This window comes from Haliotis cracherodii, unplaced genomic scaffold (assembly GCF_022045235.1).
Source record: "Haliotis cracherodii isolate W230 unplaced genomic scaffold, xgHalCrac1.p SCAF_10, whole genome shotgun sequence".
NCBI classification, from domain to species: Eukaryota; Metazoa; Mollusca; class Gastropoda; order Lepetellida; family Haliotidae; genus Haliotis; species Haliotis cracherodii.
In genome coordinates this window covers 4,010,496-4,025,368 of record NW_027266265.1, presented here as the reverse complement: position 1 = coordinate 4,025,368, position 14,873 = coordinate 4,010,496, and the positions used below count along the sequence as shown (strand labels likewise).

The window sequence follows — 14,873 nt, the reverse complement described above, 5'->3', positions numbered from 1 at the left end:
TCGGGCTTTCTTCCCACATTAACCTGACACGCCGTGATATAACTGGAATACTGTTAAAAGCGGCGTTAAACCAAACTCACTCCAACAGGTGGTAGACTCTGAGTGGGCGTTATGTCATTGATATTACCGTTTCAGACACATCTTTAATCCCTGTATAGAATGATCTTATCAACTGTCAACTGGTCAGTAGCGGGTCGGGTGGTCAGCTACCACTCACTGCCCATCTTGACACAAGTCAGTTCCACATAACTATATACAAACAAAAATATAATATACACCAACCCGGGGATTTACATAATTTAGATTATTTAATGGGCAAATTGGCATTTTTTCGGTAACCGTTTACAAGTGTTCGCATCAGAGCTTTGTGATATTGTCTGACAAAAAATAAGTGAACCCGAGCTACACAATCTGCTCAAACAGAAATAACCCCGACAAATTACTTTTGTAAATGTTTTTATCAATATCACTGAAACCAGGCCTTCATTCGTTTCCAGAGAAAGAGATAAGACAACTGGGTCTACGGTTCCCGTTCTCGTCCAATATGGCAGCGAACCTACTTTTGGCGGCGGCCTTGGTGCCGGTTCTACAGGCAGCACAGAGACTCGGTAACTGTTGTCACATTATTTATCTGAATGAAATTGAAGAATATTAAATTGAATGCATGTTAAGGCCTCAATGACTTGTAGTCTGATGTAGCGCCTATAGGTATAGCACCATCTGGTCCTGAGTTGGCAGGTAGCTTGGTGCATGCCGACGGTTGTTTTGGAATAAATGCCAGATAAATGGTTTACAGAACTTGGATAAGTCGTATTTCGAGCTGACAAAGTTTTCACTTATGCCTGGACCTACCATTATAACAAGGGTATGATAATAACAACTTCTATGTATACACGATGTTTAATACCCGTGAAGATCCGGGGTAGAATAGGTATTCAGCAACCCATGCTTACCGTAAAAGGCGTGTAAAGGGATCGGATGGTCAGGCTCGTTGACTTGATTGATGCATGTCATTGTATCCCAATTACGTAGATCGATGCTCATGATGTCATTCACTGGTTTGTCTGGTCCAGATTCTATTATTTACAAACCGCCGCCATATAGCTGAAATATTGCTGAGTGCGGCGTAAAACTACAAACAAACAGACAATGTTTCAGAGCAACTTCTTGACCTTTCTTCGTCTATTAACCCGACGAAGGAGCCACATTCTTCAGGTGTGACTTGAGACTGATAGGGGTATCAAATTAACCCCCATAGTGCCTGACCGTCATATCAGCTGACTTTGTATACCGCTCAGTGCCGCACGGTGATGACGTTACGGTTTCAAAGCGGTATGCATTGTACAAAGAGCATGACAACGTTCTTATTTCTGCACACAGTGTAACCAAATAGATATAATATTCAACTAGAGTTGATTGTCTCTCCAACATCAGCAATTCCATGATTGAGGTGATGATGTCGATAATTTTGATTTTGCGCATTCAGTGTTTGACATCATAATTCACAGTTGAAAAGGAACAAATATGGTCCCGTGGCACCAAGAGGGTTAATGCACTTTGAACAGCATTCTGTGTATTTATTGAAAACACTGAGACGTCCAGTGTAAATCAGTAAATGGTCACTCAAGGTCAATGAATAATCAGTGTACTATACCTCAACACAGTTTTAGGTTTACAGTCACATATACAATACAATTGGCCATGGAGTGGCAGCAGCTATACGTGACAGGCTCTAGGATTAATGTAAGTGCACTCGCGACTGTTCATAATTCGGTCACTGTCTAAAGTCTTGAAACAGGTCAGTCTCCGTTCTTGAATCCGGAATATAGAGTTTGACGCTGGCAGGAATCCGATGTTTTCAAATATGAATCCAATTCGTGCTTGGTTAGTAGATATGACGCAATTCTGGTCGGAAAGGCGCCGAATCGCTCTCTTCTCGCCCTCACAAAGGAATACCCAGCCCTAGAGATACCATCCCAAGCTCGCCATGTTCATGTGTACAAGGGGCGGTCGGGTAGCCTAGTGGTTAAAGCGTTCGCTCGTCACGCCGAAGACGATTCCCGACATGGTTGGAATATTGCTAAAAGCGGCGTAAAACCATACTCACTCAGTCAGTCAGTCCTGTGTACAAGGGATTAAAACAACTCTACCTTCCTCGCTGCGACTAACTTATCGATAGGACGACACTCGACATGCTCTATATTCCAGAGGTATTCACAGTCAAAGATGCCCTCTAACATGTTTTCTATTCAAGAGATATTCACAATGACAGATGCACTCTAACATGTCTTCTATTCCAGAGATATTCACAATGACAGATCCACTCTAACATGTTCCATATTCCAGACATATTCACAATGACAGATCCACTCTAACATGTTCTAAATTCCAGAGATATTCACAATGACAGATCCACTCTAACATGTTCTATATTCCAGAGATATTCACAATGACAGATCCACTCCAACATGTTCTATATTCCAGAGATATTCACAATGACAGATCCACTCTAACATGTTCTATATTCCAGAGATATTCACAATAACAGATCCACTCCAACATGTTCTATATTCCAGACATATTCACAATGACAGATCCACTCCAACATGTTCTATATTCCAGAGATATTCACAATGACAGATCCACTCTAACATGTTCTATATTCCAGAGATATTCACAGTAGACAAGGCGGAGATCTCTGTGTCCGGCATCTCATCTGGTGGAGCCATGGCCGTACAGTTCCACACCGCCTACTCCGCCTCAGTCAAAGGAGCCGGCTCCATCGCTGGAAGTTGGTTCAGCCATTTGTTTTTTTAATGATCAGACTAAGTACAGTTCCTAGTTATCGTGTAACGGTAATGTCCCCTCTATCCAGGGCCTCGTCACACAACCCAGCTCACTCACTCACTCACTCAGCCTCAACTTGAAGAGCTGCAAACTCGACCCGCGTTTCTACACTCACTCACTCACTCACTCACTCACTCACTCACTACTGCATATAGATGGCTGTCACAGATATAGAGGTTGTCATGCGAGAGTGTTTGGGGATGGTTAATATCTTGTATTAAGAATACACATTTCAGACTTCCCTCATTGGAATAAATCGTTTGTTTTCGTTCGAATTTTTCTCCTGTAAAATTGTCGATAAGGACTCCTTGTGACTTTAATACGTCAAACCACAGGTTGGTAGATTGGTAGTTTTCCATCTTGTTTCAACGGGCAAAAAGCAGTTTTCTAGCATTTCCGATAGTACGTTCATATTAAGAAAAACGATTGCAACCGCGGTTGTTCACGATAAGAGAATTGAGTCTTGATATTTCATTGGTTATAGACCCGTGAAGATCCGGGGTAGAATAGATCTTCAGCAACCCATGCTTGCCGTAAAAGGCGACTATGCTTGTCGTAAAAGGCGACTAACGGGATCGGGTGGTCAGGCTCGCTGACTTGTTTGATGCATGTCATCGATCCCAATTGCGTGGATCGATGCTCGTGATATCAATCACTGGATTGTCTGGTCTAGACTCGATTATTTACAGACCGCCGTCATATAGCTGGAATATTGCTGAGTGCGGCGTTAAACAACAAACCAACCAACCAAATCATTGGTTAGATAATAGAAGCGTCTGTAAAATAGTTATAACACAACCAGCAATGACGGATGTACAGGTTCCGCTGGACTAACATCTAGTCTCTGAAATAAACATATTTTACAGAAAAAAACAGTTGTTAAATTATACTTATGAAATATAATAAAAAGGAGCCCAGAGACTTTCTTCACTTTCAGACTTGCCAAACATGATACACTTGCATGGGTCGTATTGGATATATATCTTTTCAGGGTCTGTATGACAGATTAAAGTTACGCTAATTCCGTCGTTATGAAAAATAAGAGATAAGACCACATGCGAAGGGAAGCGCCCCTGCACACACACACACACACACACACGCACGTACACACACACACGCGCGCACGCACGCACGAACGCACGCACGCACGCACACACACTCACACGCGCACACGCACGCACAAACACACGCACGCACGAACGCGCACACACACACGCGCACACACACACGCACGCACGAACGCACGCACACACACATACACTATTATTTAAACACACAAAACATAAAATTATATAAATATAAGAATCATTAAATGACTTCAAGATTTTATTCTCAATCTTCAAAGGAAATCCTATCGCAAGGGTAGAAGTGAATAGAAACACAGATGTGTGACAGTGTTGTGCTGGTATGTAAAACAGTATCTTTAAGTGGCATTTAGCCAGTAGTACCAGTGATGTGACCTATCAGTGCAGGTGACGGTCCCTTCGACAGGGGGGTGACTCTAAACTATTCAGAAGGATATTGATCCACGTTACATGAGTATACATCGTATGTTTGTAGTCCCCTACTCCTGCTCTGGGGGGCAGCTGGGGACGGCCCTGGGGTCCTGCATGAGCTCCCCCTCGGGGATCAACGTGGCGTCCCTGGTCAGCCATGCCAAGTCACAGGCCGCAGCCGGCAAGATAGACGCCACTGACAACCTCCGCAACTCCAGCATCTTCATCTGGGCCGGCACCAGTGACAGCGTCGTCAGAACAGGTGAGTGTGTCTACTCGCCATGCACCTTCATCCACCAGTTATAGGAAAAACACCCTCCGTACCAGAACTACAGGGAACACCTACATCAATACAAAGTTTCTCTACTACGTACATTACTCGTTAATCCGGAATGTTGCTAATCCGGATGATGTCTGTGGGAACGGAAATGTTCGGATTAACGAGGTTTCACTGTACTCAACATTTAGAGTTCGCACGAACAATGAATGTACGTTATTACCACGGAGCATACCGTGATTAGAGCCGTAAGTTCGATACATAGCCAACGCTTCTTCTGATTTCTTGATTTCTATTGTTACGTAGGACGTGTCAATGTAAATATAGATTGAAAAACTGTTTGAATGTAATCTAATCTGACGGCTGCAGAGTTGGATTACATGCAGTATTTCAGTCAATCATACTATTTAACGCTTGTTATACTCAAGTTTATTGTTTCGGTTTGTTTTAAACAAGGCGTTGAAAAAAGAAATAACTTAATTTTTTCCCTCGTTCTCGGCGGATGCGTGAACCTAAAACTTCAAAAGTGTCGCCTCTACGTTGTTCGTCATGTTTCCAGATGTATCCCGAAAGATGGAGACCTTCTACCTCGACTTCGTCAGCTCCTCCAGCATCAAGGCCGTCTACGCCAGTGGTGCAGAGCATACATTCGTAACTAGCATTCCAGCCGCACTAGAAATATACATTGAAATATGTTTCCATTCACTGGGCATTCTCTAAAGTTATCCATAAACGCTCCTGTGAAGGTCATGTGTTTACCAAACGATATGTCATGTTGGATACACGTTTTAAGTTTCTTCCACCCGAACCGAGACACACAGTGTAGCATTGGCTTCGGAGGTGTCACAATACGGTTACGTCGCCATACTCGAAGTCACGAGTGAGTGAGTATCGTTTTACGCCGCTCTTAGTAATATTCCAGCAATATCACGGCGGGGACGCCAGAAATTGGCTTCACACATTGTAACCATGTCGGGAATCGAACCCGGGTCTTCGGCGTGAGGAACGAACACTTTAACCAGTAGGCTACCCGAACGCCTCACTCCAGTCACGAAGCGATACTACATTTGCGCTGCTTTGTGCGCGAAAGTATTTTATTTATCATGCGGCCAAGTGCGTGCGTGCGTGCGTGCGTGCGTGCCTGCGTGCGATCGATTTATACTTTTTGAAACTCAATATAGAATTATTAGGCGTATTAAGTATCATATCACCTGGTGTAGATTCGCATTCATCGACGCATCGGTCGATCGTAACATCCCAATATATTATATACATATTATGATTCACCCCCCACAGCCCACAGAGAACAATGGCAACCCGTGCACCTACCTGGGCAGCCCCTACATCGGCAGGTGTAGCTACAACGGCGCCTACGAGCTGCTCAACTTTATCCACGGCAACCTACAGAGACCATCCGGTGATGTAGCTCTGAATGGGAAGGTGAGCCTGTAAATCATTTACCTGACACTATTGCTGGATAGAAGGAATCACAAGTGTTCCCTCGTTATACAGTTCAATACGTCCACTTTACGACTTCGTCTTAACATAATCCACGTAGGAATTCCGCGACCATCTTCCCGAGACAAGTGCGTTAACTGGCTATAAAAGTCCAGTTTCCACCATTGCCAAAATAGGCTGGAATTTCTGGGCTCGATCGTAGCGCCACCAGTGTCTATTACACGTCCCTTCTATGTCCCTCCTATTGACCAATCAGATTCCGCCTCTCACATCACTTGCATTTGCTTCACACAAAATGGCGGCGCAGTCAAGATAAAAAGGTTTGAAAAATATCTACGGACTCCAAATTTACGATATACATGTTCTGCAAATCCTGCAATCAACCAAAGTCTGCACGGCAGTTTTTTGCGAACCGACTATGCATAGACTCGATAGTCACGCTAAAATATATAACTCCACACTTCCAGCCTAGTCCGGCATGAGCGGAAACTGGACTTTTATAGTCAGTTAACTCCCTTGCCTCGGGAAGATCTTCCGCAACAGCCCCCAACAATCTATGCTTGCTGTAAAGTGGCGACTAAGATGTGTGGTCAGGCTCAAAGACTTGGTTGATAGATTTGTGATCGTCTCCCGACGCGTGGGACGTTGCTGATGATATCAATCACCGAGTCGTCTGATCATTTGACTCAATTATTTACAGTCAGCTATCAAATAGCTGGAATGTTATATAGCGTTTCACATTGTACACATTTACAATGAGACTGAAGTTTATCTGAGACTGACTTTGTGGTTTACATCGATTCTTAATAACATTATCCATTTTACAAAGAGATGCAACTCTAATCAGCTGTTCCTGTTTGTACGCAAGCGTAGTAGGACCACGGCGAAAATTTGTTTTGTCTAAGTATCTCCTACGTAGGACTTATTATCTCCTACGTAGGACTTACTGTCTCGTATGGCCTAGAATCACTAAGTCCTACGTAGGAAATACTAAGGCCTAGTCGTCTAAGGCCCCGCAATTCGCTGTGCAGAGTTACGTTCTTTGATTGTGGGTTCGAATCCCGGTTCGCCACGATTGTGTTTCAAGGTGTATGCACCATACTTGTGGTCGTGGGTTTCAACAAAGTGGTCAACGTCTGAGACCTGCATCACTTCAAGCGTTCCTCCCACATTAAACTGATATGACGTCTACTGTTAAAAGCAGCGTTAAACTCACTCACTCACTCGTGTAGACAATGAATAACTCTGTGCGTTGTATTTCTATATCGTATAGTTTATCGAGTACAACCAGACGGAGTTTCTACCCAGCTCCACGAAGAAGCGGTTCCTATTGGTGCCAGACAGTCTCCTCATGTCCCCCCTCAAGGCGTACGCGTCCATGAGCAGTATGATGGGGACGATGCTCACATCGGGGATTGCCGCCTCGACCAGCATCTGGGATTGGTGGAAAAAGTTCTTTAACGGTACAGTGCACGTGCTCGATGAGGGTCAGCTAGCAGTCATGAAATATCTGTCTGATCTGCTGTTTGTCTGGTATCACCCCATTTGCCAGATACCCCATTTGTTTTGTTTTTTTCATTTTGTTTTTAAAAATGATAGATCTTTATTCTCACTGTAGTGACTGCTCTTAAAATATAGGTCCGATGTGTACATCATAACCATGACAACTGAATACCCCATGTGTTAGATACCTGAAAATCACAAATGCCACGTTTGAGTTCTCCACTATCCAAGAAGAATTTTCACTTCTGTATTTCAACACTATCAATAACATAGAGAAATGATTGAAACACATTTTTTTCATGTTGATTCTGCTCCTCATGTTTTATGGTATTAGTTCAAGGTTCATTTTGCTTTAGACACACTTATCTGTGTTAGATTAGGTTAGGTTATTTGTTGTTTAACACCGCACTCAGCAATATTCCAGTTATATGACGGCGGTCTGTAAATAATCGAGTCTGGACCAGACAATCCAGTGATTGATAACATGAGCATCGATACATGCAATTGAGATACGATGACAAACATCAACCAAGTCAGCGAGCCTGACCATCCGATAACGTTCGTCGCCTCTTACGACAAGCATAGTCGCCTTTTACAGCAAGCATGGGCTGCTGAAGACTTTCTTATGTTCTTCACAAATAATATAATTTAATATCATGCCAAAAATATATATAATCCTATTGTAATTGAGTCGATCAATTATTTTCCAATTAGATTAAAACGACATTTTTTATTTGATCTTAATTAAGAGTTTTATGCTCTGTATAATTAAGATCAAATAAATAGTGAGGTCTATTAGGACTTGTCCATAACCACAAAGGGTAAATCTCATGTGTTTTGACAAGTCATCTCTACCACACAGGGGCGTCTGACAAATGGGGTAGGGCCGTTTGTTTATAGAGTGTATTCTACTTGATGTGTGTTCAAAGTTTGAGGAGTATGAACGGTAATGATCAAACACCAGGTTTGGTCTGATCGTATGTGTATTAACTACATGTTGTTTTCTCGTTACCATGGTAACACTTTCTTCCAGATAGGCTTCGAGTCTGCGTAAAACACACACAAAAATCACATTTACCCAAATATACTTGAGTTTCCTGTGTACAAATATGCATGAAAAAAATATAAACTGTTTTGGAATTACTCTAACCTTTGACCTTAGGTTTCGGAGGCATCGGAGGGTCCCTCCCAAGTCTGAGTGGGTCAGGGGCGTCACACAGCATGGACAGCACCGCCTACGCCTACATCCCCTCTGGCTGTTACGACAGCACCGTTGGTATGGTTTGCTTCATCATCATTGCACTAGGGCGAATACACAATACCAATAACATTTAATTAGTACAAATTCTAGTACGATATGGGTGCCTCACTCTGAGAGTGTGGGTTTGAATCCCACATGTAACCCCCCAAAAGTACTAGAATTTGTTCTTTAATAAGAAAGAGTTATCCCAAATGTAACATTTGTTACATAGTTAACAAGCGACACAAATCATTTCCATAATCTTAATAATCTTAATCCACTGCAAAACCCTACTGATCTATATCATACGCATGGGGTTATGAATCACTATATAATATAGGATATTATATGAGTGTTCATATCATACTATGTTTACGACACGAGTGTCTAAATTCCGGTATTTCCCGATCGAGAGCGATTGTCGTAAACATAGTATGACATGAATACGAATATAATGTTCTATTTATCACCGAAGAAGATGTCTACATACAGAGACGAATTTTAGTGTTTACCTATGACAGCAAATCGCAACAGCAGCGGAACAAAAATTTGTCGAATGACGTCAACAATCTTCAGCTACGACGTCGTTTCTAGTGTGACACTCGTGCCTAAATTCCAGTAGTTCCCGATCGAGAGCGATTGTCGTAAACATAGTATGACATGAATACGAATATAATGTTCTATTTATCACCGAAGAAGATGTCTACATACAGAGACGAATTTTAGTGTTTACCTATGACAGCAAATCGCAACAGCAGCGGAACAAAAATTTGTCGAATGACGTCAACAATCTTCAGCTACGACGTCGTTTCTAGTGTGACACTCGTGCCTAAATTCCAGTAGTTCCCGAGCGAGAGCGAGTGTCGTAAACATAGTATGACATGAACACGAATATAATATCCTCTATTTATTTTCCACGGGGTTAGAAATAACCCAGGGGCGCGTGTCACAAAGAGATCGTAGCGCTAAGGCGGACGTAGTCCATGTTAAAGTTTTGGAGTTACGGTAGACGTAGCGCCACGATCGCTTTGTGAAACGGCGCCCAGTTCATAAAACTCGTATGTGCAATAGGGCAAAGGTCTCTTGACGCGCACTAGTGTATTGTTTACGTCATACGGACAGCATTGATGACGTCATTCGAATCTTATTGTGACGCAAGGTCGGAAAGATGTCACACAAGACAGAACCTTCCAGCTGAAGATGTGTTGGGACAATTGAGGTTTTCTGAGATGGCAGTCTTTAACGTTCTTTGTGATTTATCTTCTTTTGCACAATAAAACACCGAATTTTACCAATACATTATCCGTTGATAAACTTTTATTGTTTTGCATATACTTCAAATCTCATAGTTACTGATCTCTTGAGTTAGGTATAGATCGATGTACCATTTCATATTGTGGGGTCAGAAATAACACCCGTCCCGGAATCACCCCCGGGGTAGATAATGGCCGCTCCCTTACTTTACTGTAATTTTATTCGACAGTCTGCAAGCTTCATGTTGTCTTCCATGGATGCAAAATGCAAAGGTACGTGAGACTTTGTTTGTTGCTATATTCCTAGTGTCAGTAATTAAGTTAGGCATTATATAAGAACATACGAGGGGATATCAGAAAATTTTGACTTAGGAATTTCTAGGTTATTGTTATGCTTATATGTGACATTATACAAATGATTCCTCTTGACGAGGCGAAAACAAGGACTCGAGGACCGAACCGTGAGGTTCGGTCAGACCGCCGCAGAGGTCAGGTCTGACGGTCCTTGTTCTCGCATATTGATCTCGTCAAGAGTGATCATACGTTTCGTTATACCGAAATTCACTTTAATGTTTCTGAAGTCTCTAAACTGTCCTCTGTTTCATAACAGTAACTTAGCTGCGAAACGTGAAGTGTTCGTACCAGACGCCATCTTGTTTTCCACCAGACGAGTCAATATTCATCACGTGACAAGTCAATACTCACTGACTTGGTTGATACATGTCATCGTATCTCAATTGCGTGGATGGATGCTCATGATACCAATCGCTGGATTGTCTGGTCCAGACTCCACCGTCTAAAGCTGGACTATTGCAGAGTGCGGCGTTAAACAACAAACGAACAAACACTCATTTCACATACCTCACCTTTAAGTTTGTTGTTTAACGCCCGAATCTTCACGGGTCACCCATATCGTTTGGTATTGACCTACACTCAGTCGATCGTAGCACCGGACGTTCGTGACCCCCTCATTCTATCTTTTTTTGACGCAGGGAGACAATCGGTGATGTGTTCGCAAAGCGTGCTGGGTACAACGAAGTGGCGGAGCTCAACAACATCATCATCTTGTACCCCCAGATAAAGTCGGACAGCATCTCCAACCCCAACGGCTGCTGGGACTGGTGGGCGTACACTGGAGCAAACTACGGTCAGCTGTTGGCTAGTTTCTTGTCTCACACCCACCAACACCCAGCTGTGTCACAGCTGTCTGTATATGTAGACCATGAGCATTAGTTTAACCTGGACAAAAACAGAAAGTTGACTTTTTCTGGAGACCATCAGAAAGTCATACTGATGCCCCAAGTTCCCACAGTTTTCCCTGATGGCGATTTCAAAATGGCCGCCATTTCTAAGAGGACCGCCAATATTTAAGTAAATATGAAATTTTGTTGTTTTACATTCATGATATCATTCAATATAGAATATTGTGTGAAATGTTATAAAACTACAAATTTCATATTATTACAAAAATAACTACGACACACATGAGATAGTGGGCACCTTTGCTGAGAAACAAAAAAAATAGGTATCCGAAGTGCATGAAATGCCTCACACAAAGTTTCGAGAAATTTATTCTTTTCGCAGCCAACTACCATTTGACTAAGAATTGGTCACGCCATTGACAACATCCATCAACCTGCCACCAAGGGCGGTTCCAGCATTTTATAAAGGGAGGCGTCCAAAATTTCAAAATCCTGACTAGATAATTTTACTGCCTATAATATGCAATACTATATTTGGTTTTTAAAAGGGGGAGGGGGTATGGACCCCCTGGAACCTTCCCTCCATCCCCTTTCTGGATCCGCCTATATGTAAGTAACTGCATCGGCGGATTCGACTTCTGGGCGGAGTTGGGGCGGTCGGGTAGCCTAGTGGTTAAAGCGTTCGCTCGTTACGCCGAAGACCCGGGTTCGATTCCCGACATGGGGACAATGTGTGAAGCCCATTTCTGGTGTCCCCCGCCGTGATATTGCTGGAATGTTGCTAAAAGTGGCGTAAAACCATAATCACTCACTCACTCTCATCAAAAGCGTGTTAGACAGTTACAGGTTGATGAGTGTGATTGACTGGGTTCATGCCTTCAGAGCATATTTGTCCCGGCACAGACTCCGTTAATTCAGACGTCTTCACATCAGACTTAACCGATATATTCACGCTTGGTCTATCGGTTGTATATTACCCGGTCAATACCCGATCAACCTGTGTTAAGTCGTTACCCCATTGTGATGACGTCACGCCATTGTTGTTGCAGTTCTGGCCGTTCTGAACATGCATTCAACCAAGTAGAACCGACGCAACTATAGGTCATTAAGCAAAATTATAGAGACCTTATATTTCAATAATAAAATCACTAAATCACTGTTTATTCCGAAAGTAATGTCAAAGCATGCTCGTGATTTCTTTATTTCAGAAAATACTTAAATTCGTACTGCTGGGATTGGTAAGTGTGTGATCTATCACATTCCATTGTTTATAATACAATTAATTTTCTGTGACGAATACATGTCAACGACCTGCTTCGCTGTGTATGTTTCAGACACGAGGGACGGCGTGCAGATGAAGGCCGTGAAGAACATGATTGACAGGGTGACAGGTGACAACCCGTGAGGGGTGTACCTAGCAGCCTGAAATAGACATGGTATTCCTCGTGGTTCACGTCTATTCTGTTCCTGGATTTTTGTCGTGTAAATAAATTAAGATTGTACATGTGGCTGAACCAGGTGTGTGGGGGCGGTTGGGTAGCCTAGTGGTTAAAGCCTTCGCTTGTCACGCCGAAGACCCGGGTTCGATTCCCGACATGGGTACAATGTGTGAAGCCCATATTTGGTGTTTCTCCCGCCGTGATATTGCTGGAATATTGCTTAAAGCGGCGTAAAACCATACTCACTCACTCAAACAGGTGTGTGCTTGAAGGAGATTGTGTTTCTGCCAGCAATGCGTTCATTATTTGTATTTCAACAACCCCCCGGGGATCCCTGGTTAGACAGTTGGTCCCCAACAACCGATGCTGGTCGTCAAAGGTGACCAAACGGATCGGGGGGTCTGCTTGTTAACTTGGTTGATAGCGTGTCATTGAACCCCGAAGCGTGGATCGTTCATCATAATGTATCAATCACTGGTTTGTCTGGTCCGGACGAGTACGGCATAAAACAACAAGTCCTCTTTAACTGTAGATTTTGTTTTCGTAAGCTGAGTATCCATGTCATGATTAATATTAAACAGAATGTATGACTTTATAACATAAAAAACACGCACTCATTTTAGCGCATGTAAAGAAGTTAAATGAAATTAGACACCTCACTTTCCTGTCTAAACACTCATAAACTGAAACATCAGCCTCCTCTTTGGCGAGTGAGTGAATGAGTTTGGTTTAACGCCGCTGTTAATATCAATATTCCAGTAAAACCCGAACCTTTGGGTGACGAGCAAATGATATATCCACCAGGTTACCCCACCCCCACATATTCATGCATATCGTGCATGTAAGTAGTTGAAGCGAACGTAAAATGACATTCAATCTCTCTGAACAAGAAACGGATGTACGTAATTGTGTTGTCACGATAAATGTCAATTTGACGTTCGACAAAGGTCAGAAACTCAACAGTTGACAACCGACAACTGCGCTTTAGCCTGCACATCACGCGGCCTTGGAGGGTGTGGGGTGGGGGTGGCTATCCGTTTCACAGTGGTAACCTTACCGCCTGTAATCTAGCATATGTACCGCAAATCGCTAACACCACAACAACCTGCTAAAAATATGTTGTTTTGAAGAAAATCGCAAAACATGATTAACGAATTAAGCTACGTAATCAGGTAGTAATATATACTAGGTCAGGTAAACAAACTAACACTGTCTGTCTAACCACCTAGTTCAGATTTCCAATAGGACAACAAGAAATTTGTCGACGTGATGGCCTAGTTAAAATACATTTCGTCAGCCGTTCCCTGCTGAGAGCCAACCAACTGCGTTGAGCGGGCAGACAGTTGAACGATAACAATCCAACAGTGTTACACCAACGGCATATTGGTCACATGCTTTCGACGCAAATAAACAAACTTACTGGACGCGAATGGTTTATTTTTGAAATAAAACTCACAATGAGTTTGTGTTTAACGCCGCTTTGAAAAGAGCATGACACGACGTGTTAGTTTCATAGGTAGGAAAGCCATGGTGACGGAGGTCTTAGATGTTTATTGTTTCACCTGGTGCTGACAAACCAAAAATCGTGATGAGGAGGAATCGGGGATTCGAACCACGATCATAGAAATCAGTTACGCTTAAGGGGCGCCTAGGTGTGTGATAAATCAGTTAAAATGTACGATATATATGTATTCTAACTAGTTTCTGAATAATGCGGCACTAAGCTTCACATGTCTACACAAGCACACACCCCTGTCACAATATTACGATTCTCTGACGCACCGGCTAACCCAGTTCACATACACCAGTGGTTAAAGCGGCCCCTCGTCACGCCGACGTGATATTGCTGGAATTTTGCTAACATCGGCGTTAAACCGTACTCTCCAAAGGTAGCAGTTGGGATAAAATATAACTTTATCAAAGATTAAAAAAAATTGCAGTCCTCTTAAACCATGTCTTAAGAAACATTAAGATTTGTGAACCCTTCCCTAACTGGGGAACCCATGCTTGTCGTAAAAGGCGACTAACGGGATCGGGTGGTCAGGCTCGCTGACTTAGTTGATGCATGTCATCGATCCCAATTACATGTACATGGATCGATGCTCATGATATTAATCAATGGACTTTCTGGTCCAGACTCGATTATTTACAGACCGCC

At 42.8% G+C, this 14,873-nt stretch overlaps 1 protein-coding gene across 1 annotated transcript; it reads left to right on the top strand.

Annotated features, from left to right (window-relative positions):
* Positions 1-531: 531 nt before the first annotated feature.
* LOC139445358 (poly(3-hydroxybutyrate) depolymerase-like) lies at positions 532-12,778 on the top strand. Its single transcript, XM_071226493.1, has 10 exons — positions 532-608; positions 2,669-2,791; positions 4,408-4,605; positions 5,180-5,271; positions 5,917-6,060; positions 7,352-7,541; positions 8,744-8,857; positions 10,305-10,347; positions 11,067-11,221; positions 12,611-12,778. Exons 1-10 carry the CDS (start codon positions 545-547, stop codon positions 12,679-12,681), a joined length of 1,194 nt encoding a protein of 397 aa, XP_071082594.1. The 5' UTR covers positions 532-544; the 3' UTR covers positions 12,682-12,778.
* The last annotated feature ends 2,095 nt before the right edge of the window (positions 12,779-14,873 follow it).